This window comes from Toxotes jaculatrix, chromosome 3, assembly GCF_017976425.1.
Source record: "Toxotes jaculatrix isolate fToxJac2 chromosome 3, fToxJac2.pri, whole genome shotgun sequence".
In the NCBI taxonomy this organism is placed as follows: Eukaryota; Metazoa; Chordata; class Actinopteri; family Toxotidae; genus Toxotes; species Toxotes jaculatrix.
In genome coordinates, this window is record NC_054396.1 from 23,649,598 (window position 1) to 23,677,057 (window position 27,460).

Here is a 27,460-nt window from a genome sequence, read left to right on the forward strand (position 1 = left end):
GTTCAGACTTTATTCTTGACTATTATTCTTGGATCATCATTATCAGACGTTTGCACAGTTGTCATGGAAATGTAGATATTTCCATTTTTTAAGTACTTCTCATTCATATTGGCTAAACATTAAAAGCCGAGGTTCAAATTCTTGAACTTGGAAGCAGCAGCCAACAGAATAATAATAATAATTTCACTTTCACCACCTCATCATCTAAAGCAGCTACTAAATTGCCCTTGAGGTGAAATTCTTTTGTCAATTATGACATGTAAAAAAAAAAAGAGAGACATTTAAGGCCAATGAAAATGAGATGATAACTGATTGATTGATATTTCATGTCCCTGATGGGTTTTTAAGTCTGATTTTGCTTTAGTGCTGACAGTTATGAGGCAACAGGAGGCATTTTTCTTCCTGAGCTCACATTTTACACAGCTGATTGTTTTTATATTGCAGGTTAAGAGGAAAAGCCTGTCACTGGTGGCATCATACTTCAAGGTAAAGCTCTTAAATCAAAGATGACTCTCCCATGTTGCTGAGAATTGCAGCTCATCCATCATTTGCTGTCCCTGATAGCTCAGAGCTGGGTTTCAGGGCCTGCATATAGAATGGACCAAATATTGCAGTTTCCATGGCAATATCTCCCTGGCCATACCCGCAATATTTTGTCCATTTATGTATGCAGGGGTATTCATGATAGGATTATGCAGTTTTATAAATGGTTTTCACCTGGCTAATTTGCCCATATAAACACAGTGGAGTAAAACACAAGAACTGTTCATGCTGGCATTTGTCTTTATGTAGAAATATTTAAGGAATATAAAGTATAAAATTTAATTTATTGTATTTTCTGTCTGGGAATGTTTTACTTCTTTAAATACAATACATTTAGGGGAACTTTGACAACAAATGTGAAATGTGTCCTTAGGCCTGCAGATGTCAGTCACTCAACAGACAATGGGAAAGCAGCCTGCTTCTTAAACACACCTCAGTCATCAACCAAGTCTCCAAAATGACTGAAAACCATGTACATACATTCTTTTTGAGGATCAGATAAATGTAAGACAAAGCACACATGGTATAGATATAAAAATGGCTTCTGGTATTCTTTCCTCTTCTTCTCTCCTTCCTCTGACCTTTTCTCACTTGGACAGTTTAGTGATGACACGGATTAAAGCTCCATTTTCATCCTTCAGTCTCTGGTTCTCCATCTTAAGCTCTGCTTTGACCTGAAAAGAGAGCATGAGACAAGTAAAGAGAGCATAGACGTAAAATCCCATTTTGGTCATAACCGGGAGGGCTCATTACTGACTGGGTACGTGCCATAAGCCTAGCATATTTGAGACATGTTCATGTTCCCTTACTTGTATTTTGAGTCAATTTATATTTTGGGATTGATCAAGCAGTGAAGATTCTGTGATAATACTGATTTGATTGATGAGTTCAAATTTATCAGACATTTTTCTAGCATCTGTTTGGAGATCCCAAAATGTGAAGTTGCTCAGTCCAGCTTTACTGTTGCACTGACATAAATGTTGTATTGTTTATTTCTGATTTTCATTTCACTTAGTATCAGATGAATTCTTTAACTTGGACACAGATTATGCCGCAAAAGTATTTCATAGACAAATGATGTTTATGTTTACTCATTCAAAAAACTAATCTTTTACATTTTCTTTTAACGGTTTTGAGGCCTCGATCAAATAACCTCACAGTCCAAAGTAAATCTGAACACAGGTAGAGCAGTGAAGGCTGGAGCTATTTTACTTTTCTGACTCATGCAGAAAGGAAAGTGTGTTCTTTTAGAGTATAATGCAGCTCTGTCTCTATGTTAGAGGAGCTCAGAGAAAGACGTACCAGACACCATTTTCCCATTTTTAATATCAAGTCTATTCTGAAGATTCAATTTGACAATGTAGTGTTAAATTGAAATCCAGATCTTATTGTAAAGAAGCACCTCATTATATCTGAGCTCTGTTCCTGCTGCCGTCCAGAAAGGAAATTGGCTTTACAAAAAAAGAGGTCATCTGATCCAGATGAATCTGGGCAATTAATTATAATAAAACAAATACGATGATGTCTGCACACACACACAAACACACCCACACACACAAAGTCTTGTATGCTCGCATTCACTGTCACAGACACAAATATACTTGCTCATTTAAATACATATAACAGTGCTTCTCTGTTGCGAACGTCTATTTTCAGACTTCGTTTGTTTAGAGCTCTCATTCACAGATAACAAGAGGTTTTTGTTTGCGTCCTCAGTGGACATTAGACTGTAGATGAATACTGATGGCTCACTCACTGCAGTGTCAAAGTGCTCACACATTCCACAGCCAACAGAGCATAACAGTGACAAATGATGTCACCTAAAGCCACTGTCGACAGAGCAGATAGTACCGTGGCACACACACTTTGCACTGTATGGATTTGTTAGTTTGCTTTTTTTCTCATGTCAAATAATCTTAACTTTTTCCTGGGTTAAAGTACCTGCCATATTCTTAACCACTAGCATGTAAAAGTGTAAAAAGTATTTGTTTTTTAAACGTCTCAGTTACCTTCAACTGTTCTTCCATATCTGTTATCTTCTTTTTTAGACTCCAACTTGCCTACGAAGAAGAACATTTAATTAAGATAATTAAAATAAATAAAGATAAATTATTAACATTTAACTAAAAACATTTTGCCATGACTGCACTAGGACAGTTTCATCATGAGGACGAGTTCATACCTTTTTTTCTGTCTCGAGCATGTTGGAGCCACAGTCCCCCGGTCTTCCCCTCTGCAGCAATGAAAGGTTATTATAAAAGGCTTTATAGCGCAAAGCTGTGTCATTTTGGGTCTCACATGTGTCTGATATAAAATATCCAATATACCCACAGTCACACACACAGAAACTAGAAAGTTGGGGCATTATTCCCAAATTCAGACCTGACACATTACAGTAACGACACCGCAGCTTCCTTCTATAACTGCTATTTTTCGTGTCACATTTCTTTCTGATTACATTATTACTTGGCGTGTCATAAGAATATGTGGAAGACATTTCTGTGTGTAATGACAAGAAAAATCAGATTTTAGTCACTTTTTCAGTTGCCCCTTCAGCAAACATTCCCCTCAGTTCTTTAATGCCCGTGAATCTGGATTGGGCAGATTAACTGTTGCCTACATTATGTGCTGTACAGTACCTGAGCTCTCTGCAGCTGGTCCTGAATCATGACGAGTTCCTGTTTACTTGTCTCCAGCCTGGACTTGAGCCTTTGATTAGTAGCCAGTGCCTTTTCATACATCTGCAAAATATGCACTGGTTAGGATTTCCAAAGGAATAATTAAGTGCTTTTTTTTTTTTATACAGCAGACAGACTAACAAACATGGACATCAATAGCCACTGTGACGCTTTGTTTTTTCAGTGTTTATTAGGAAGGTGAGTAATGATTATTTTCATTATTCATCATGAGCTTGACATTTTTGGTTGCTGGGGAGATAATAATTCAATGGCTTGCCATTAAATTTGTATACCGTGTGTCCACAGTGCCCAGATGATGAATCCTAATGCCTCTGATGATCCTTTTCATCTTGTACCACTGAATTATAATGTGTAATTGTAATTTGTTGATCCCCTGACCTTTTCTGTAGCACCATGATCAGGTCAACATTTTTATTTGTCCCCTACTTTGGTTTATGATCATATAGCTGCAAAACTACTGACACTGCGGTCAACTTGAGCTGTACTTTGTGTTTAGTGGTAATTAGCAAATGTTAGCACACTACCTGCTAAACTTACACGGTGTAAACAGTGTAAACATGATACCTGCTAAACATCAGTATGCTGTGAACTTATTACCTTGCTAGCACTAGAATTTTGCTCAAAGCACCACTGTGCTTAAGGATAGGCTCACAGAGCAGCTATGGACTTTTGCTCCTACTTCAAATGGATTTTTTTGTCCAACCAAATGTCAGAAAACACAGATAATAAAACAGAGATTTTTTTTTTTAAACTGACAATTTATCACATTAAAGCTGAAAGTTTATCACATTATTTGTTTAATTTTATAATTTGTTTTGTTGTGTACCTTTGTTTTGACATTTCTGTGCTGGAAGTGCAGAATTCTTTGGAGGCTGGGCTTTTGTGACATTCATTTTCATTGGATAACTGACAAACACTCAGCCATCTTATGTAGTTTATCCTTTTATCAACTCTGTAAGACACCATGATGGAAGCCATGTGCTGAAAACTGCGGGTTGACTAAAGTAAAGATTCCTCCACTAAGTGGTTGAGATATTTTGGTTTGGTTAGTGGAGCACTTAGTTGGCTGGTAAAGTAGCAGCAACAGACCCTCTCTGTGAATCAAGAACAGCCACTAGAAATATTGTGCATCAGCATTCAAGTTGCATCGCCTGCCTTTTTATAGTCATTGTTTGCTGTCTCTTCTTCTGCCTTTTTCCTCGCAGATAGTCTGTTCTCCCTCCGTAAGAAGTAGGATTCAGCGTGGTTTGTTGCTGTGTTGTTGGAAGCGTCGGACGGTCCAGATGAGCTCAATCTGAAAACAAAAAAGAGGTATAAAGCATTCAACATACAGATTTAGCTCAGTTAGCGATGATATCCTTTGTATATTAATTGAATGAATTAAATTAGAGGATGCTTACCGAGACAGTCTCTCATGCTGAAACAGAAGAGACATGTTTTAGAATGGACCGTTATCTGATCAAAAATAACAAATGAAAATAAATAATGAGAATGTCAGGTTTTGTAAGGACATTCCTGATCATCCTAACCAAGGTTTCAGCTGTATTCAACCCCAATTAAAACCTTACATGGTAAAACCAAGTCATTCACCTCCATCATGATCCCATCCTCTATTTCAGTAGATGAAAACATCAGCTTGACTTCATCATGTATTTGACAGACTGTTTGGTTGTAATGTGAGATTTATTAAGTGAAATGTGGAATCAAATCCACAAATGAGGTTGTATTTTGTATCATGCTAAACATTCCCTCTGCATAATATCATAAACATACAGTCAATGTGCACACAGGACATATTTTATTACATGTACAACGTCAGCAAGTACATTCGTCATCATCTTGAAAGTAAGTATGTGGCAAAAGTCTCCTGTGCAAAAGTGATCCTAACAGGCAGTTCACATGAAAAATGTTGTTTTCAGTTTTCTAAGAAAAGGTTTATGGCCATCTGTAACACTAGGCCAAGAGAGGAAATGATTCTTTAAATAAACTGACAAGCACAGATAACTAAACACATCCAAAAAAGGCAATAGCCCTGGCAGTGACATTCACAGTTTGTTCATTATTGCCTTTTACAGTGGAAGAGGTTATGCAGAATGTGTGCTGACAGATTTTCAAGCATCACTTTAAGTCACTGAACTCTACTGTCTGCTGTCTGCTTTTGTCCAAAGGACTTTAAAGTGCATTTAAACTCGATTAGAGAATCTGTCCTCCTAAGAAGAACGACAGCATCATTTGTTTCAGCAAGTGCCCCAAAACTACATGCTATTTTTAAAGCATGATGATGATCGTTCCCAAAACTTAACCCTATGTTTATTATAATCACCATGACAACAAAAGTCCCCACTGTTTGTGCATAAAACCACTGTCTTTGCAGAGGACAAACAATGTATTTTGTTGTTTAATTTGGAATACTTGTTGGAGACAATTAGAACAGCAGATTCTATCCAATTTGGAAGTGCATCCCCCTCAAACAGAATTAAAAGTACATCAAACGCTACAAGTGCTTCAGTTCTTAGCCATGTTAGCGCCGCGGTCTGTGGCCAATATGGTCGAATGTGGTCTCATTCAGTTGGTCCAGGTGAAAATGGTTTTGTTCCGGGTCAAAATGAATTTGATGAACTTGACACCAACCTAAACCTTATGAGGCACAAACACATCATTCAGCCCCATCATCACCCTGTCATCTATTTCAGTAGATGTTCATTACTGCACAGATGTTGAAATCACACAGCTTTGTTTGGCAGGCCGTCTGGTTGTGATGTGAATGCTTCCCTCTCCCAAACGAACAACTAAAAGTACATTCTACTCTGCAATACAAGTACTTATTTTTCTAGCCATGCTAGCAGAGTGACTCCAGGATGGTCTTGGTCCAGAATGAAATGTCTTTTCTAACTTTTGGGTGGATTGTCATAAAATTTGGTACAAATTTTATACTGAATTTTATACTTTAGCTTCAGTTCAGTGCTAATTAGCAAATACTACTTGTTAAGCTAAGGTGGCAAACATCATAATTATTATCAGCTAAACATGGGCATATTTTGTATTGTCATTGTGAACATGTTGGCATGCTTATGCTGGCATTTAGCTCAAAGCACCATCGTGCCTAGGAACAGCCTCACAGAACTGCTAGCGTGGCCATAGGCTTGTTTCTATAGAACCTCTCAACAACAAGGCAATTCAGAGTGCTTTGAATAAGAGACAAGAAAGGCTTTTAGATAAGATTACACACACACATTAGAGACCATAGAATCGCCATATATCGCCATATATTCTGTCTCAACCTGCTGAGCCCAACCTCTCCCTCCTTAAATGTGTTTTCAGTATGTTAATCATAAGAAAAGCTAATATGACTCACTCTTTTACTTTTATTACACCCATCACTGCTAACAATCAATATGTATTAGCCTATAACAGGTAATTATTGTGCCTGTAGCAATTAGTTGCAATTAGCTCCGCTGGATTACTGATTCCTGCTGATTTAAATTCTAAGACAGAATATTCAATTCCATTTTTCATTGTACTTTCTACTTTTAGGCACAGACACTATCACATAATCTAAAGCGAAAAGCAGACTGGTGACAAGTGCCTGAACAGTTGCATGTCCAACAAAGTCAGGGAGACGGCAAGTGGATTCCTGTAAAGAAGAATCAGGGCTTCAAGTTACAGACACCATGTGTAAACACAGTGATATGCCTCTGCTCAGACATTTACAGATCTCTTGATCTTCACCAGACTGTGATGTCAACTCCTTTAAAGCTCTCTCTGGACACTTGGAAATGCTTGGTAAACGGCCATTAATGATATACAGCATGCAGACTTGGAAAAAGCTCTGGTTTAGATTAAGGGACATCACACATAAACAGACGCTGATGGAAAAGTGGGCTTTTGCGACTTTGTCCAATGTATATGAGCGTCTCTGTCACTAAGCTGTCCTCCAGCCTCGCTAGAGGCCATGGGGAACTTCTTGTCTGCTGACCAGCTATTCCCAAGTGGAAAATGTGAGCTTCCCGTAGGACTAGCAGAGAGATAAACATCCATAAATACTGCGTCTGAGTTCCCACAAGCCTGTCCTAAGCTCTCTATCCCTCCTTCTCTCTGTACTATGTCATCCTGTCTTTCACCCCCTGCTTTCCTTCTCTCACTCTCTTCTCTTCCTCTCTTCCTGTCGCCCCCTCTCTCATACACTGACGTCCTCCATGTCTCTCTATTTATCTTTCCCAAGTGGATTCTTAGTTTATATAAACAGATAAGACTAACTGCTCATTACAGCTTTGCCTTGGTTTCATTTTCAAGTTTTGTTCCTTCTTGTTCATGCACATCAACATGCAATTTTGTTTCACACTTTGTGTGAGTTACTAGAGGTCCTTAGAAGCATTACACAATCTTAAAGATAAAGAAAAACTTCTGAGAATGTCTCTGTGACTTGGGGGTCTGAACTTTGTGCCATGTATTTCAAAATAACTTCATAATACAACCCTTAAACATATTTGTAAAGTTTAAAGTTGTTGAAAAACCTGATTCATTCAAAACAGAATGTGTAGTGCATGGTTTGATTAATAATACACTGACACTGGACACAAAACCATATGCAATTTTTTTTAACTTGATTGAAGTACCAAAATAACTCCATAAAACAGTGTCATATCATTATAGGAACGCTTCTCTGCTGCAAAGTATTACAGAACAAACACACAGAAATACCTCTGTGGCTTGTTACAGAGACATTTGTTTGATACTAACAGAGCTTTCATGTTGGTGTTTGCATTATGTCATCTGTGGCATTTCCTCTCACTAAACAGGCCCTGAAAAGATGAAAGACAATCAGGCCTTACCCTCAGGCTCTTGGTGGCGGCAGCAGATGAAGTCGGAGAAGAGTCAGCAAGTGACTTTCTAATGTGAGGCTGATCCTTGTTGCGAGAAAGCTGAGATGACATTTCTCCTGAACTGCTAAAGCCACTGCATACAGTTGTGATGGGGGATCCAAAGTTCTGAACTTCCCAAACGTTAAACACTTCTTCTTAAAGAAAAAAAAACTCCAAATAAGATTTTAGATGACTACATTTATCACCTACTGAAGGAAAAAAAAAATCCAATGTGGCTGTTTCCCTAGTTGAAGTGAGCAGCTCAATTGTGAGCTTCATGTGATGGTGAGACATTGCATATCTGATGAGAGTGAAAGAACAGCACAAGTGTGAGAGCTGTGGAGGAAGTGGTGGGACTGGGGAGTAGGCGGGCTGTAGTGTGTGTGTCTGTGGACACAAGGATTTGACAGCAGTATTGTTCACAAGGGCTCTCAAGGGACATGGTCATGTCAGTAAAAATGGAAAAGTAAAGCATCGTCACATTAACAGAGTTTTTAGGGTAGCTCATTTGTGTATCTGAATGCACACGTAAGCAAACTTATTATTTTAATGCACAAGGAAGTGTTATTCCCTGTGATTTAGTTCAATTTTTTTTTCTTAACAAATGGGAACCAAGGCTGTTAGAGATGGTAAACTCCTCAGCTGAAACAAGTGGCAGAATGTGCATCTGAAAGAAGTAAAATTAAGACACAGTAGTTAAGTAGTTAGAGAATTTAATGTACTGTAATTACTCCAACCTCCAAATTAGCTAAGTTCCCAGACTAAATTGTTTTAACTTTATCCACACTCCACGGTGTCTTTTAAACAAACCTGGCCACCCAAGAGTCAGCCAGTTCATGAAAAATAAAAGACATGAGCTTGTAGTTGCTTTTAAAACAGGGTCAGTTTAGACAAGATGTCACAGAGAGTTGAGTGTTTTGTACTCTACATGACAAGAGCAAGGCATAAAGATAGTTGTATCTATTTGTAACTAGAATTGTTACCTTACTAAAAAATCATGAAACACACACAGGTCCCTTACCCCTCAATCACATTTGTTGCTTATTTTTCATCATTATGGAAGTAAACATGCACCACCTGCTGGCAGAAAATAGCACTTTACCCTTTTCACTAAATAACTTCATGACAAGAGGACAGTTTGTACCAGTGGAATCATATGTATTCACATGTGCAGAATGTACGGTTTAATTTAAAACTGTTTTTAATGAGAACATAGTGCATGTTAAAGAGAAGTAAGAAGTTTAAAAGGTTGAATATAGCTGGAAGACTAGAAGACAGAAGTTTACATCAAACTGAGGGGCAGTGATAAAATCCTCACATTCTTCAGTGATGTATAACTGCTCTGGCACAAACATCAGCCAACCCGACCCATTTGAAATAAAACAAATGTCAAAAATCATTTGTTGCATGTAAAAATGGTTCTCATTCATCTTTATAAGACTTTAAAATCACAGTCGTGAACTATAAAAAATACATGTGTACTGCAACAATTTATAGGTGTTCAATCTGCTGGATAATTTTAAGCACAACTACTCATCCTCCTCATTTTTGTCCATGACAGTCTCACTGTTTTATTCAGCTGATGCTTCCGGCAGACTCCCATGTTTCCACAACCTCTTCATATAACTCCTCTTCCAAAGACTTGTCCAAAATGTCACCCTCGATAATGTAATCTGCAACCTCATCTTCTGCTGTCTCACCAGCATCCTCCTGCTCCCCACTGTGTCCTGTAATTTCCTCTACCTCTTGCTCTTCTGGTGCGACTTCTTGCCCCTCTTGTTCTTCTGTAACATCCCTCTCCACTCCGTGTTCCAGTGGCTGTGCTTCCTGCACGACCTCCTCCTCCTTTGCCTCCTCTTCCGCTCCATCTTTGGCACCCTGCTGCTCAGCCACTTCCTCAACATCTTCTAGCTTCTCCTGCAGCTCGGTGGAAATCTGTGCTGTGGTGGTGATGAACTGTCCTGCTGCTGGTTCATCCTCATTAGACTTAAGTTTCATTGATCAAGAAGGACCATTCACCAACTGAGACAGACAGATACACAATTATTTATTTATCTTAATAACATCTGGTATTTGCAAACTTGAAATACATGTGAAACACTGAAACATAACATTTAGTTTTTTAAAGAACAGAGTTAAACTAGTGGAGGTATACCTGGGAGTGAAAACTCTGCATTTGAGCCATGATTCCGCTGTGGAAGTTCTGTGAAGTGAAAAACTGCTCATCCAGAGTCTTCTGCACTGAACATTTCTTTTAATGCCTGAGCATGCATGGCCTGCTTAGTCTCCACAAGCTCCCTGAAAGAAACACAGACCATTCTCTCCTTCATGGCCTCAAACTCCTCACTCTGGTTTTTCATCAAGGCCTGAAGAGTTTCGATGGACAGGGAGACCTGCTTTATCTCAGCCCATCGAGTGTCCAGCTCTATATTGTATGGGTTTATTAGGCCATTGCAGTACGTGTTGAACATCACTGAGTAGGACTCCTCTATGGCGACATTGAACTTTTATATGATTTTTGGATAAATGTAATGAAACATATTAGATCAGGTATTTAAGTTGCTGCAGTAGCCAATGACAGACATTCAAGTTTGATATGCTTTTGATATGCGTGGTTACGTTGAGTGACAGCTCCATAGACAGGCACTAGCAGTTAGCTCTTTGCTAAAGCATCGGTTTGGCAAGGCGGCTACATCCAGAGGCCTCCGGCTACCTCCAGCGGTTGACAGGGGCTGCAGTGTCCGTGTTTGTTTGCCAATGTTCGGATAGGTTTTTGTGACAATATGGCTTGTTGTAGTGTAGACTGTACTAACCGACCGTCGAAGGAGTCTGTGTTGCATTTTTTTTCGGTAAGTAAATTTCTCACTATTTTACCTGGATGTTTGCACTAATTAGCATTTTTAGTATATTTTGTCGCTGCCTTATGACTTAATTGCCGATTTATGGTCGCTGCTGATACAGATAGAGGACCGGAGCAGCTAATGTTAGGGACGCTGTTGCGGTGTGTTCGGTGACTCCGTTTATTGCATGGACAGAGCAGCTCCGTCAGTAAGCGGCTGCTGTAACTGTGGATAGTGGATGGAGGCAATGGCGAAGGGTGAAAGCTGGTAAATAATAAATATTGCTCTGATCTGAGTGGGCGGGTTCTCGGCAGGAACGTCTGGCTTCCATTTTTTTTAGTGTGTCGAACTTTATTTATTTGTTAAAAACTACAAAGGTAGTACTCTTATTTTGAAAGCAAATCACGTAACTTCCGTTCTCGTAGCCATTTTTTTCCTTTAAATTATACGTTTAGTAAACTACACCTGCATCACGTCCAAGTAAAGTAGTTTTTAAGTTAATTACAATTACAAGTTATTACAACATATTATAGAACAAATTAGGACAATTTAAGTATCTCACAACGAAGTGAGCGGCCCAGCGGAAAACACAGGTGGCAAAATTAGCCACCTCACCTGTGCGTCCGTCGTCTCTACCACCTGCTGGAAGTTTGCGACCTTCTCCTGCATTGTTGCCAGAGACTCCGACAGTTGTTCGAGGCTGCGTTGCTGCTGCACACAAAACCAGCCCATTACAGAGGCACCGACGGCGAAGATAATGCAGAGCTGGAGAAGCATTGGAGCTTATCCTTCTCCTGGACTGTGGCGCCGATGACTCCAACAAAATGAAAGTGTCTTCGGCTTCTTTGACTTGCGCCTGGCCACGGCAGCAGCAGAGGACCTGGACAGACCTGGGAAATCTGTGTCTTCAGTGTGGTCTCTCCTTTGGATTAGCTAAGGTATCACGTTGTCTATTCTACTGGACTCTCTGACCTAGTCATTCATTGGACCCCCATAATACTCAAGGCAGCTGCTGGTTTGAGTAGGGGGGGGGGCGTGAGAGCATATTATGTAACTGGTGTAACTTGAGTTCACCATAATGTAGTGCTAATGAAATACAATTGTCTTTCTTGATAAGCTAGAACCATCACATTTTGGGGATTTTTTGCTTGAGAATTGACTCAAATGATTATTCAATTATCCATATTGATTGACTGAGCTATAAAAAAATGTCTTTAAACTAAAAGTCCTTCAAAGTATAAGTATCATAAGTGCTCAAAGTACTCAAAGAGGAATTACGTTCAGAGTAAATAGTCCTTTTAATGTTGAAGCTGGCTGTGGTTGTTCCCAAGTTATGTGTGATTGTGTTGGTTGTGTATTTAGGCACCAAACGTAAAATGGGGATGCTTTCAGAAATAATGTCAAGAACAGCTTTAATTTAATCTTCTTTTCGCTGAAGATAGTTGTTTATGAGTCTGGTTGTATGTTTGTGGTCATTGTCCTACTGCAGAATGAGTTTGGGACCAATCAGAAGATTCCCTGATGACTAAAATTTTACCTACTTCTGGTGCCTCTTGTCATTCCAAGTGCTTACTGAAGGGCCACAGTTTTCTGAACTCTCTCTTTAGCAATTAATTGCAAACCACCAGCAATGGCAACCACTCTCTATTTGTATAGAAACACAGCATTCATATAACCTCTCTTGTATGATGGAAGGAACAGTCCAGAACCAAAACAGTAGGAATGTACCACTAAATTGCCAAACCTCCATTGTAAACACAGAAGCTTCCCATTTATGGAATTTTATCTCCTGTTTACTCCAACAGAAACGGATAAAAAAACTTTGGGAAAATGACATGGTGTGTAGCAAGTGTTGAACCATAAAACATTTTTTTTTTGTTTTTTATTTTGCAGTGACCACATCTTCAGTAAATAGAGCCAGAATGATGAAATATCTGGAACATTTGATATGTAATATAACATAGACACAATTCCTGTTTTCTGGAGCTTTCTAAACTTGAAATATTTAAATAGCAGTGCATCACACTAGTTATCAATAGATGAAGTCCAGTTGATTTAAAACACAGCAAGGAATCCTTTAGTTCCACTTCTGCCCAGCAGTTGCAGCTTTTCTTCACTCTGTGAAGAAACATATTTTGCTTGAAGTTTGTTTCATCTACGTACCGTACACTCAGTTGTTTTAGTAAGACTGATTTTGTTAATGTATGATTCTTTAACCTTGCACACGTGTTAATACCTCTGACGTTCAGCATCATTGAGCACTCAGCTGTCCCCAGTTTGTTCTCAAGAACGACTTTGTATTCCCCGTTATCTTTGGCTCCCACCCTCAGTATGAGCAAGGAGCAGACGCCGCACACATTGGTGATGTGGTAGTTGGTGTTTGTGTTCAGGCTGATGTTGTTGCAGTACCACGTCACACGTGGAGCTGGATCACCCTTAACTGCACAACTCATGTGGCACTCGTAACCTTGTGGAGCTGTACGCCTCCTCAGGGGGACGAGAAACGATGGAGGTGACTGAAAGTCCAAGCATTTCGTCTCTGGCAGGTTCACTTTGAACTTTTCTGAAAAGCAAAGAAATGCATAAAGGGTTTACAGAATTATGATAGTTATGACAGTACTAAGGTTGTTCTGAGAGACTAAATATCTGGATATTTTGGCCTGTGTTAATTCGATTTTGACCATCCCTTATTTAATTCCTTTTTCAACTCTCTCTTCTGAGTTCCATGTCTTTATGAAAGTGTAATATTAAATTGCTAGAATATGCCCTTAAAAATTTAATAACCTTGTGTAGACAAATGGAGTGAATGGTATAACACACTGTTGAGCAAGATTATGGTGAAGACTGAATTTTTGCAGAGGATTTCTTACTTCTGGAAAATACAGTAGCTCACAAGTTCCGCATTTACTTTGACTCTCTATAAACATGATTCCAAGAATACTGTTCTACCTAAGTGGTTAAATTCCCACAGTCAGGTTTTTGAAGCAGAGTTTCTGGTTGCCTGTGTGATTGAAGTGGAGGCACAAACCTTTTTCCTTTTTAGTTCCAAACGCAGGCGATTCAGATGGTGGTGAAAAGCCCATGTCATTTTTAGCAAACACCCTGAAGAAATACTCTCGTCCAGGCAGAATGTTGACAGCTGTGAACTTATTGTTGAAGAGGTTGTCAGCCACTGTCCTCCAAGTGCGTTTGAAGGAGTCCCGTTTGGATACCATGTAGTGTAGCCTGTCATCCCTCTTCTCATCTGGAGAGGGAGACCAGGACAGAGTCACTGTTCCTGGGATGTTCTGATCCAGCTCCACTGGTCCTGGAGGCTTGGGATCATCTACAATCGGAGATACACAGAGACACAGAGAGAGACACGCAGAGATACAGATTACTAACATTACAGGCTTAGTTTGCAGATTTTATATCTGAATCCCACCGATCTTCCAACAGTGTTATTTTAGGCTTGGTTATTTCAGATTATCTTTTAGTGCTGGGTATGTTCACAAGTGCCATGTATCCCTCACTCAGTTTCTCTTTACAGTATCAATGTATTTCACAGTTTTACACTTGGATACTGTAAATCCAACTGGAAGTTATTGGGAGTGTTTACTGTGCTGGATCAGGACATTGAATGTTGCCAGTGAGCATAGAGATTCTTCAACGTAAACAGAGCTTGTAAATGAATAGCACTGCTTATCTATTAGGTATTTATTCATAGTTTTAAATGAATTGTGAAAATACTCCAGAGTGTCACCTGTAACTCTGATTTCAACATTGAAGCTCTCCTGGCCGACCAGGTTCTTGACAGTAATGGTGTAGACGCCAGTGTCGGACCGCTCAGATGTGGGGATTAACAGTTGAGAGCCTTTATCAGAGTTGGTAATTGTTACATGTTTAAGCACCGGAATACCATCTTTTAACCAACAGACTTCTGGCAGCGGGGAGGCCTGTAGACATTAAGGTAAAAATCAAATTAATGTATTGATACAGATTAAGACATTACATAGTAAAATCTGTTCTCTACTGAACTCATTAGGTGGAAAAGCTGTGGCATAGTACCTCAAAGTTGATGTTCAGACGGACTGTGTTTCCAGATCTCACCACCACAAAGGTCTTCATGTTTTTGTCTTTGAATTTTGGCCTTACTGCAAGGGTAAAATTTAGAATTAAATGTTTAGAGTCTTCTTGTATTTATACAATTTAGTAAATTGTGTGGTAGTTTCTCATTGTTCTTTAAATTATATTTTCATTCTCTGCATTTTACATACTCATGGAAATCAAAACCTGTACAAAGAACACAGGATATTCACTAGCTGTATAAATCTAGTATTTCTGACAGCTGTAGGGCAAAGGGGTGCACTGTGCAGTTGTATTTTGGAGGAAAACCCAAGTATTTGCTGTGGCTTTGGACAGATAATGAATATAACCTGATCAGGCCATTTCTAGAAATAATAGAGAAAACATTTAATTCATTAAATTTGAAGAAACTGTCAGGTTTGTGATTTAAATTTCAAATCTTCTTACCAGGAGGGGGCATGGCAATGATGTAATTGTCAAAGCCCTGAGGTTCCCCATCACCTCCATAATTGGTGGCAATTACTCTCACCCAGTATGTGGCCATTGCCTTCAAGCCAAGCACGGTGTAGGAAGTTAGAGTAATTGGGTTGGCATTACAGCGGGTCCAATCAAGGCTCTCTATTGGTCTGATCTCCACGTAGTACCCCAGAGCTTCATCCTCTATCCCTTTCACTTCTTTAGGTTTTGTCCAAGCCAGCGAAAATGTGGTGTAATTGGAGGACGTTAATTTCAGGTCTGTGACTTTGCCTGGGGGTTCTGAAATTAGAGTAATGTGAGGTTTTATGACACAAAGAGCTACAGACAGCATTATGTTGAGTGACACACTGGTTCACTTAAAATCATTATGTTTTCATTGAAGACAACTGCAGTGAAAAATAAGAACTCAGTGTGATTGACTTACTCATTGGATCTCTTGCAATTACTGTGTCACATGGAATACTAGGATCTCCAGCACCAGACAGGTTGATAGCAGACACTCTAAATTCATATGCTGCCCCTTCAAAGACGTCTTTCACTGCATATTTTGTATCTGTGGAAAGAGGAGGAAGTGGTTATCATATCACCAGAAATAAAATATTCATTGATCTATGCTGATTCAGGACAAGCTTTCATTTTCTCACTCTTTGCCAGTCACGGTATATTCCTGTAAATTAGCACCGGAAGGAGGGTGCTGTAGGAGCTGCAGGCTCGTGAAACACAGTGGAAATATAATTTTACCCTTTAAAAAAAAATCTCTTTTAAAAGTAATTTGAACGTTTTCTGTTCAAGTACTTGTGGTGGCATAAGTCTGCTCTGGTTCAAGTATGAAAAATATGTTAAAATCTGAAGGATAAACATATCTGTATTCTACCTCAGTATCTTGAGAAGACTGTGTGACTTCACCTCAGTGGAGCTTATGTTTAGAGGAGCTGCTAAACATAACTGACTGTAGCAAATTAATGATGCAGAAAATAATCTAACATTGTGTTTTTCTTTACTAACTAAAAAATAAAAGGACACAGTGTCCAGTACTTAGAGTGAGGCTGCATGATATCTCTGTATCCACAGGCATATTTAAACAGAGCTTCCGCTTGTTTTATGCTGCCTGGCAGCTTTTTATCCTGTAAATCCAGAGTTTTCTTATTTTGTTGAATCTCTGTGTCCTCTTGTCTCTTGTTTCTGTGAGTCTGTTAGTTTTGTATTCTGAACATTAGTACTAGCCACATGTGTGAAAGTAAATAGTCCAGGGCAGCCCTTTCTACTGAAAGGATTTTCTCATGAGTGTCCACTCCTGTGGCTTGCAATGAGGGACATACCTGTAATTGGCCCTCCTTGGTTTACAAGGCTCCAGTAATTAGTGCCTTTCTTGTTCTTTTCCAAATTGTATCCCACTATTTTGGTTCCTCCAGTGTCACATGGAGGACTCCATGACAGATTGATGCAGTCTTTAAAGGCACTGACCACTTTAGGTGCTGTTGGGGGTCCCGGATAACCTGTGGGGTAAACATGCAATTCTGTCACTCTTTATGATGTTATGTTATATTGCTCTAATGTATCTCCAAAATTAATTCTCCTGTACATCATGCTTTATTCACCAAATAAAGTTTGTTAGATGCCTGAAACAAGCAAGAGAGCCGAGAAATATTTGGAAATTAAAGCATGGTGTACTGGAAGACAGTGGTGTTTTATATTAACAGACTTGCTTTGAAGCTCTCTCCAGTCTGCACCTCCCTGTGTCAGTGTTCTCAAAAATGCTTTTGAGCAGCTAGATTAGCTTTTTTTAAAGACTAAGATAAGACAAAGATAACTGAAGCCTTACGTAGTACACCAGCCGGTATGTCCTCTGTCTGCAGGTAATCACTGACACCTTCTGCATTCTTAGCTCTGATCCGGTAGCTGTATCTCCTTCCAGGGGTCACATCTGAATCTCTGTAGCTTGGGTTGCTGCCGGAGATCTCACCGAGATTTGACCATTTATTGCGCCCCACTTGTTGGCGCTCTATGATGTAGTCTGTGATGGGGCATCCGCCACTGTCTTTTGGCGGTTTCCATTTGAACTCAACTGATGTCACAGCGCTCTCCATAATATCCACAGGTCCCTGTGGTGGTGTGGGTTTGTCTAATGACAAAATGAGAAGAAATCACATTTTGCTAAAAATATTTATCTCTGTACTTGCAGCATGTCGTGTAACTGCAAACTTTAAGTCTTTAAGTTTTTATCAACTCACCTAGTACAATAAGTCTGGAAATTGCCTCTGTTGTACCAAATTCATTTTTTATTTTGATTTTGACCTCTCCACTATCTTTCCTTTGGCACTTCGTAAGGCGTAGTTGGCTCTCAGAATCTGATGTTTCAATCTTCACATTGAGAGCAGGCAGAAGCTCATCATCATCCTTGTACCACTGTATATTCATCGGTGCGCCACCTGAGAATGGCAGCTTCCATTCTGCAGTTTCACCTGCCTTTATAATGACTGGCTTTGTGAATTTTCCTAAAGCGTCACTGTCAATCTTTGGTGGGTCTTGTTAGAGAGAGAGAAAGAAAGAAAGTTTTAGTCAAACCTCTTTAAACCATTGCAAATGAATCAAACAATGCCAAGCCAAGAGGCTTATTTTGATCCTGACCTTGAATATTAAGTGTTGCTTCTGATCTACGTCCTTCGGCTTCAAAGCGGTACACAGCTGCATCATCTTTTTTACAGCAGTCAATTATCAACCTGTGACAGGCTCCATCTTTGATAATTGTTACTCCGTCCTCGTTGGTTAGCTTGTCAGGAAAAAAGCAAAAAAAAAAAAAATCAATTTTCATGAAACAAACATTTCATAAATTAAAGCATGCAATGTACAAATAAATGTTTTGATTAAAATGGACCTTTGTGGTTTTACAAGACAGGAAACAGTGATATGCATGGCAGTAGTTCTGCCATGGCAGAGTCGTAATTCTCCTGGAATACTTGACTTACTGGCTTCCCATTTTTATACCAGCGTCCCTCTGCAGTCTCACTGCTGAGTTTGCAAGACAGCTCTGCCCGTTCGCCAACATTAGCAACAGTATCTGACAGCCCACTGACGAACTGAACTCCTCGATCTGCAACAGTTAATAAAAAGTTAATGACAATGACTTCGTGAGTTGTATTTGGCCATATTCAACCTCCAGTAAATATAACGCTACATTAGAACTGACAGAAGTTATCAACTGTCAGCTATGAAAGGGAAAAATTCATTAAAGCACACGGTAAATTTTTCCATATGAAAAATGATGTAGTTATTATATCATTCACTGTGGTTGATTTACCTTATTGTTAGTATGGATTTAAAATTTTGTATAATGTCCAGGTAACACAAAAAAACCCCGTAATATTATTTTCTCAAGTGAATATAGATGGATTGGGAATCGTCAGTTAGACCTCACTCCGTTCAAAGTCAGAGTATCATTTTTATTATTTAGTTCCGTACAAATAAGTAGTGTTAAGTTAGTTTGAAAATCTTAAGTGCACAAGAGCACACAAAGGTGGACACAATGCAGAAAGCCATGCAGTTTCTATTCTAAGGCATAAGCAAGTAAAGGATAGCAACATCCTGCCTTACAACTGCTTCCTTTCTTGTTTACAGTATATCTCTAGTGGTCAATATAGGGGACTGCAGGAGATATATATTATGAAACTCCATTATCATCATTAAATTAAACTTTTGGACCTAAATATTCATTTTCATTTAACAAAGACCATTGAACCTCAATTTCTACCAAAATCTACTGTTAGTGATGTCAGTGCTGGACTAGTGAGACCTCCTATTATATCTGTGTAGATGTAAAGCCATTGCCACTTCCAATTTCTAAGAGAATTTCCTGGACACTTGATGACAGCAGGCCGATATAACGAAGCTGACAATATATGCAGTAGCACAGACACATAAAAGAGCAGTGGAATTAAAACTATGACCTTATATTATTCTCTGTAACATAAATAGACACTATTCAGTCTTCACGCAACACAAAGAAGTATTTTACCTATAACAGTGTCAGGAACCAAAGGGCCAGTTCTCTTCTTTTTCTTATCATCCCCATCTCCCTTTTTATTTTCATCATCTCCATCTCCCGGGAGGTTCTTGTCTCCATCAGTCTTTCCACCAGATCCATCTCCTCCATCCCCCAGTGTTGCTGCATTTGCAGCGTCCTTTTCAGCCTGTGCTCGTCTGGCTGCCTCCAGGTCGTCTTTCTCTTTTTGTAGCTTCGCCTGCTGTTCCAGTGCTAGTTTAATTAAATCATCCTCATCCCCAGATTTGGTGCCCTTGCGGCCTTTACTGCCATCTGGATCAGCTGAATTACAACCATCACAATGAAATAGGAACAATCAATCATTTACTTTTGTTGAAATAGCTTTGGAAGTAAATGTGTTAAATTCTTTTTAAGTAAGTTTTTTTTTTTAGAAGTTCTTATTCAGCTCTCAGACTATGAAGTTTGTATTAATATTTATTTATTAATGTGTGCATTGATATGAAAAAAATGACATCTCACCTTCCACTGAGAGAGAGGCACTGCTGGAAGTTATCCCAGCAATGGCATAAAATGCTCCGCTATCTTCCTTTTTGCAGTTTTTCACTCTTAACGTGTGAATAAGTTTGTCCTCTGAGACAGTGATTTCATATTTGTCCCCATGTTCGAGTGACGAGTCCTGTTTTGCCCAAGTAATTGTGTTGAGGGGTGTTGACAAGACACACTGAAAGATGGCGTCCTCGCTCTCAACGGCCTTCACGTCCTTAATCTTGGCTATGAACTCCACAGCGGGCACTAAGAGAGGAAGTAAAGTAGATGTGAATATAAATATTAAATTGACTGGCTTCTATTTTAAAAAATGTGCTTTGAATTATCTGACCACCAGCTTATATAATCACTGTGTTTTATTTCACCCTCAGTAGTTATGCTTTACCTCGAAAGTCAGTTGTAAGAACATTCGCTTCTTCAACGTCAACCTGGTAAAATCCAGCATCTTCTGGCTTAGGGTCTTTGATGCTGAAAACGTACTTTGTCCCAGATTTCTTGAGGTTATGCTTTGAACTTTCATCATCACTGTATGGCACCATTGTCCCATCCTTTTGAGCGAAAAGTAGTCATGCATTTGTTTCGTTTTTGAGCTATTATTTATTGTAAATTGATTATGGTGGGATAGATTTTAACCCACCTTGTATAAGTTAATTGCACTGTTGGGATCCCATAGTTTCATGTTGAGGCTAAATTCAGCTCTCCCATCTGGTTTCACTTCTATTTGTTTCACATCTTCCAGCTTCTCCACAACCTGCAAAAGAAAAATTAAAAACTATGTATCGCTAGATTTTGGCTCTGAGCTTCACTGCTGAGACCGTGACATTTTCAGCGCAAGTGGGCGTTGGATATTTACTTAAGATGCACTAGGCTAGCTTAGCCTCCGGCAAAGCTAACTTCCATGCACAAGAAGGAGAAAATCTAAACTTAAAAAACTTTTTTGCTTTTAAAGATTAAATTAACACTTCCTGAAAATGTTGTTTTTTCTAACCTCACATACTTTTCTTTCTCACCCTGCCGTGCTGTACTCCAGGACCCTGTGACTTTTGCTAATTAATGTGAGGGCAGTGAAACACTACTTTACAGACTGTTATTTAAAGTCAGCCAAAGACAAATAAACTCCAAGCAATATTTAGGCCACCAGATTTTCTATGTATAAGTGAATGTCATAAACTCTCACACCTCAAAATGTAGGTCAGTTTTTCCAGTTTGTTTAAAAGCTCACCAACATTTTGCAGGTTCAGAATACATGGTCCACAGTTCATGTGCAGTTGTAAACTGCATACAGTACCTTTGCCTGCTCATCTTCCCTTTCCTTTTTCAGCTGGTTGAGTCTCTTCAGCATCCAGCGAAAGTCAGTAACACCAAATTCCAAGCAGATTTTTTCATAGTCTTTCTTCGGTGCACTGAGAAGCAGTTCCCAGAGCTTTGGATCAATTTCTCCCTCTTTCTTTGGTGGCAGTTGCTTTTTTCTTGTCACAACAACACTGAAACAGAGTACAATGTTTTAGGACGTTAACAGCAGTAGACATTTAACACAGCAGAAGTTCAACTTTGACTCAAACTTACGTTTTCTTAAGCATTGATCTGAAATCCTGGGGTGCTTGTCCATTTGCTGAATGGAAAAAAAAACATTGAAATGTAAATTTTAACACATTTAATGGGATGCAGGTTTCTTTAAGGCCAAATAGTTATTCTTTGAAACCATGCACCATATTGCTGCTGGGACCAAAATTTATGTTGAAAAGAAAAGAAAATCTAAATTTCTGGTACCCCGAAAAGAAAATCATGGGTTACTGGATTAGACCTAACATCCTTTTTAGTTCTGTAGTAAACTTCATACCTGCCTGGCCTTTCTTCTTGAAGCCAACTAGAAGACAACATAAAAACAACAACAGAACAAAATATAAAAGAAAAGTTATAGCTACGGAATACAGTACCATTCATAAATTGCATACTAAATATGACTCTTACCTTCAATGACATTGAGTGTTGCACTGCAGACAGCCTTTCCATACTCATTTGTGGCAAAGCACTTGTAGGTGTCGGCTTGCTCTGGTTTTACATTGTGTATCTGATAAAGCAATATTATCATTTGAAGACTGCATTTCTGGTGCTGAATATAAGCATCTGTCTCCCATTGACATGAAGAATGAGCTTGTCTAATTAATTGAGGACAGATCAAAATACTTAACTTTAGTCTTCCTCACACTTTTAAAATTCAGAACAGCAAGTGTGGGAGCACAGGAGAGTGAATTGTGATGTATTAGGTGAAAATTAATTTGGGTTTTATGAGACATGGAGCAATTTATTTAAATACTGTTTTCTCACCTCAAAAATGTGCTCTCGAGCTCTTTGGTCGTATCTGGTCTTGTACTTTTCTGGGTCATCAACGTTGCCCTTGTTACGCTCCCAGGTGACAGTTGGTGCTGGTTCTCCACTAACTATAGCTTTGAAAAATGCTTTTTTACCTAAAATAAAAAAAAATCAAAAGAGAGAGCCACACAGTAGTGATACAGTTGTAAATAGTGTTTGGTAATATCACGGTTTCCCTTTTTGCTTTTGTTGTTTTTTACCCTCTTGAACAGTCACAGGCATTGGCTTTCGGGTGAAGTCAGGTGTTGACTTTCCTGCAGGCAGTTGCTCAACATACTGAGTGATCATAACCCCAGGAACTCTGGACCGTTTCTTGATAGCCACTGTTAAGACCAGAAAATAATATTTTAAACTCAAGAATCCTACAGAAACAGAAAACACAAATGCTATAAATATTTCATGTGTTTCGGGAGGTCACATATATTATTCACACTTTTAAAAATTCCCTGAGCAAAACCTTTTCTAGGATTTAAAATGGTTAGAAATGAGCTGAACTGCAGAAGTTTTCTTGCCAGATATCTCAAAAGTCATTCCAATAATCAAGTCTTCATTCATTAATTTTTAAATAATTAAAACTAATTAATAAGCATTCATGGTAACTTTAGAGGGGCATTACAAGCATCTTCACCAGTGCTTTTGCTTTTGGTTGCAGTTACAACTTTATTCCACAAGAGGTCAATATTTCCTTTCTCTTTTCCAACCGTCACAGCCACAACATCATGACAGGACCTGTAATTTCATGAACTGTACTCATGACACTGTATTTTGGATTAAGTTATATGTGTATTTTTGTAAATTAACACGGTGTTATTTTGTCATTTATTTTATTATAAGGTCCTATGACGTTGGGACAGGCGGATTTTGTTGATATTTTTCGATTCTAAAATTCTAAAAAAAAAAAAAGTATATTCTATTCACATCTTTTTAGTTTGATGGTACAAGGAAGTTTACAAAGAGTTCAGCGTATATGCACGTGAAATGTATGTGTCAAAATGACACAAAATCATTCTTTTATAAAAATGACGGAGAATAGAGCACGTCCTTTTAAGATGTTCTGAGATGTTTTTCTGAAGCTTGGAGAAAGGCTGTTGCAAAGCTGTGGAGCCACAATGTCAAAAGCTTAGTGGTAAACCCAGACCTTGGAACCAGTTCTTTTCTGTGGTTCTGGAGACAGCTAAAGAGAGAAGGGCGACAAATTTTTTCAAGCTTTGTCCTGTCTAACATTTCCACTGTAGGATGAGTCACTGCACAACTCTTTATTTTAGTTCATCCAACAGCTGTTGAAATCACAAACTCCAAACCACCATCTGTTACTCAGTTACTTTTTCTGCACAAGCACTAGGACTCAGGGCCACTTCAGTCACCCTGGGACCTGAACATTTAACATGACTTTACTGCTGCATCGCATAGACGGATCACACGATTACTTACCAGACTGCTGTGTGCAGAGTTAAATAAATAATAATGATGATGGGGGATTTTAAACTATACGCAATACTGCAGTCGTAGGATTCACTAGGGCAGTTCTAAACTTTGTGAGTTAAGTTTGGAGAGATCAGAACTTAAATCACATTCAAAAAACACTTGCAACTGACCACCTAATTGGTTGCACTATTGGTTTTCAATGGTTTGTCTCTTTATCTGGTGAATCAGTGGCCACAAATGAGCCACTTTTCAAAGCGATGACAGTTTAAACAACCTTACACAACTGGTCCTCAGGCTCGACTTACCAGCAGTTTGGAAATTTGAGTGATTCCCTAAAATCAATAATTGATATTCAGAAAAGTGTGCGGTCTAGGTTTTAGTTTTAAAAATAAATGTATGATTTCCTAGATACCGGTCTTCATGAAGAGACTCAAAATGTGTTAAGTCATAGTAAACGCACACTTTGAGACACTTCCTGCACACTTTATTAGGTACATCTGTACAATCTAATGCAGTACAACAACTCTGCCACATATTCTACTTTTATAAAACTTACAATTGCAAAGGTCCCGAGAGGTGTTAATTCATCGGTTTGTTATTGATGTTGAAGTTAGTGATATTGTACTGGATCATATTGAAATATGTTTCTAATGTTCTCAAGATATTGCAGTCCAGTTCAAGACTGCAATATATTGAGAATTACCACAGAGGTGGTTTTGAGTACTGTGGCAGGTGTTTAAATGTCTTTCTGTCCGTCTGTCTGAGAACAGACTTTATCACTGTGATAGTGTCACAACTGTGAAATGTACAGAACTTAACCGTGGGGTTGAGTTTGAATATGGGTGTGGTCCGAGCAAGGGGGGTGAGAAATGGAGAAGGGGCCACCCCACTTTAAGCCCCTGGCCCACATTCACTTTCAGTCATGGGTCACTGTATCCCAGTTTCAGTCATTCCCATCCACTCTGAGACAGTCGGTAAAAATAGAGACTTTCTTGCGATAGGATCATACCGGCAGCGATGAAGGTCAACATGTTGACATTCTGACTCATGAGTACTCTGTGCTTATTGCCAACTGCCACTGTGTGGCTGGTATTGTTTTCACCTTGTGAGTCTGTCTGTGTGTGTGTGTGTGTGTGTCATCATGGCAAAATGTTGTCATGGAGACATCTGTGGTGGGAAATACCACAGAAGTGATTTTGAGTACTTTGAGAGGTTTAAGTCTGTCTGTCAGTCTGTCTGCTTGTTGTGCAAGATGCAGTCATGAACGCTTATAGGTCTGTAGTTGAGATCGACATGAAGGTCCGGTTTAAAGACAGGTGTGGTCAGACTCATGTGTATCGAGTAATTATCATGTAATAATGTAGCTATGATTTCTGATGGCCAAGCTGTTGTGTTAGTTTGCATCAGATTTTGCAGGTGTACCTAATAAAGCAAAGTCACGTGGAATCACATGTAAGAAAACCAGTGATAGAACATAGATTCAATGAAAAAACAGCAATAGCATAAAACAAATTAAAATGCTCTAACAAAGTGAACTTCTACGTAAAATCAGATGCTCCTCTCTTTGAAGTAAAGTATTTGATCAGACTTACAGGTAACCTAAGTGTTGGCTTATTATTTTACTACTTCTTATATGAAAAATTACCCTTTCTTCATCAGAATTGAATATTCATCAAACTGTATGTGTCATTTCTCAAGGAGCAGGTTTTTACTTCTATATCATCTGAATGCAGGCAGGGTTCTTGTAACCATGTTCCTCAAGCATTGATTCACACATAATCCAAGCCCAGTAGGACAGCAGTCAGTTGTTTGCTTCTGCATACCAATTGTTTCTGGAAGAAGTGTTGGATTTGGACACCAGCAGACTTGAGGACACCTTCAGTGAGATTTTGTTGGCTGGATAAAGCAGATATCCCTATCATAAACCAGTCTGAGCCACAGACACCAGGCCTTGAGAGCATGCATGAATGCTTTTTCAGACACTCTGGCATTGTGTTTCTTGGAGGTACAAAATGAAATGTGTACTCTTCTAGTCATGTGTATCCGCAGTACACTTTTCTCCATTTCAAGGAGTGGGATTAGGGATGTCAGATGTAGTTCAGATGTTTTGAGATGAGTGCTTAAGCAAACATAATTACTGAGTTTAATTCTTTATTTCTTCCTTCTCTTTTTGCAATTATATTTTACCCACCCTCGCAAGCACCTTTTCTTGGCTGATATAAAAAAAAAAGCTGTTAATGCTTTTAAAGCTTTTGAAAAGACCAGATCAAAGACAAACCCCTTGTATTCAAATGGATAAAAAGTGTAACCTGTGTGTCAGTTTATGTCAATACATATTTATTATATATATCTTAGGAAAGGGAAGGGACTTGTCTGAATAGATACATCTTTGTCAGTGCTGTGATTAAAGTCAAAAGCAAAAAACAGTGATACATAAACAACCACCTTACTTACCTACGGCTTTTGGGTCCTGGTTTGTGTCTGAACTCATTGCAGCGTTGTCGATTGTTTACCATATAAGAATTGCGATCACTGTGCGGCTGAAATGCAAAGAAAAGCTGTCACAGCTGTGTAGTCTGTAGTTTCCTGATTTTATTTGCACTTACATTTGAACATTTGAACAGATACAAGGTTCCTGCAAGGCATTCATACATATATATTTGCTTAGAAATGACTAATGGATAATGACAATAGTTGCAGTCAGTCAGCTAAGTGAAATTAATTGACTAATTGTTTCAGTTCTATATCGCAATTAAACGATAAATAAATCACAAGTATAGTCGAAGTCACATGAGTTAACTTCTGTAAATGTAACTCAGCCGTTCTGTAACTGCTGGGGTCATGTGAAGCTGGGAGAACCAGAAATGGGGTCATCAGAAAAGGTTGAGAAACCCTGCCTTGGAGGTTCTCCTCATGTATCATATACGTTGCCGTATGACATCAGCCTGTCAAACTGGGGATGCCTTGACTCCAGCATGACCTGTGCAGACAGTTGGAGACATGCTGGGACCATAGGCTGGGACACTGTAAATAGGGAATGTGAAATCCCACCTAGTGGCTGACTCTGCCCAACTGCCTGTGGAGTCATGTGGCTGTGCCAGCAATTTAACTACTCATGATCCAAACTTAGACAGGAGCAGAATGTCTTTGCATCAAACTGTTAAGCCGATGCACATATCTGTAAATCTCTTTTATGCCCTTTACTCTTAAAAATTATGTTTTGCGTGGTGAGTCTATGTAGGGGTCGAGTTGATAACTACCAGTAAAGGATTGAAAGTGAAACTCAAACTTTTCGTCCTGAGCGGTCATGTAGATTTGTTTTGTTTTTGAATGTGAAAAAGCATTGACTCTGTACTTTATTTGTAAATCTAAAAACAAAAAGAAAAAAAACTTAATATGAGATGCAGAGCTCGTTTTAACCAGGCCCCCAGCTATGGTAAACTGGAGATGACTGTCGACACCTTTAGGTCAAGTACCATTGGATGGCAACCACAAAAAACTGTTAGTGTAGGGTATTTTTAATCTTTGAGTTAGTTGAGCAATTATTTTACTATCTGCAGAGCTGAGAGGCATTTAATTAGAACAAAATGGGCTGCATATCAAGATTATGACCAGAAGGTTTTTTTTACA

The 27,460-nt window shown here is 38.9% G+C and overlaps 2 protein-coding genes across 2 annotated transcripts; both read right to left on the reverse strand.

The window, feature by feature from the left end:
- Positions 1-811: 811 nt before the first annotated feature.
- Positions 812-8,430, reverse strand: LOC121178678 (protein phosphatase 1 regulatory subunit 12B-like). The gene is made up of 7 exons (XM_041032955.1): positions 8,075-8,430; positions 4,643-4,659; positions 4,398-4,536; positions 3,183-3,284; positions 2,726-2,776; positions 2,553-2,603; positions 812-1,217 (listed from the first exon to the last, which is right to left on the reverse strand). Exons 1-7 carry the CDS (start codon positions 8,174-8,176, stop codon positions 1,131-1,133), a joined length of 549 nt encoding a protein of 182 aa, XP_040888889.1. The 5' UTR covers positions 8,177-8,430; the 3' UTR covers positions 812-1,130.
- Positions 8,431-9,679: 1,249 nt separating this feature from the next.
- On the reverse strand, positions 9,680-26,321 carry LOC121179487 (immunoglobulin-like and fibronectin type III domain-containing protein 1). The gene is made up of 25 exons (XM_041034376.1): positions 26,285-26,321; positions 22,606-22,728; positions 22,361-22,500; positions 22,004-22,103; positions 21,873-21,899; positions 21,599-21,644; positions 21,321-21,516; positions 20,670-20,783; positions 20,418-20,580; positions 20,006-20,278; positions 19,499-19,807; positions 18,453-18,577; positions 18,115-18,256; positions 17,718-18,011; positions 17,309-17,608; positions 16,806-16,982; positions 15,911-16,039; positions 15,457-15,765; positions 14,992-15,077; positions 14,687-14,879; positions 13,973-14,269; positions 13,188-13,507; positions 11,560-11,655; positions 10,420-10,608; positions 9,680-10,090 (listed from the first exon to the last, which is right to left on the reverse strand). Exons 1-25 carry the CDS (start codon positions 26,319-26,321, stop codon positions 9,680-9,682), a joined length of 4,596 nt encoding a protein of 1,531 aa, XP_040890310.1.
- Between the last annotated feature and the right edge of the window lie 1,139 nt (positions 26,322-27,460).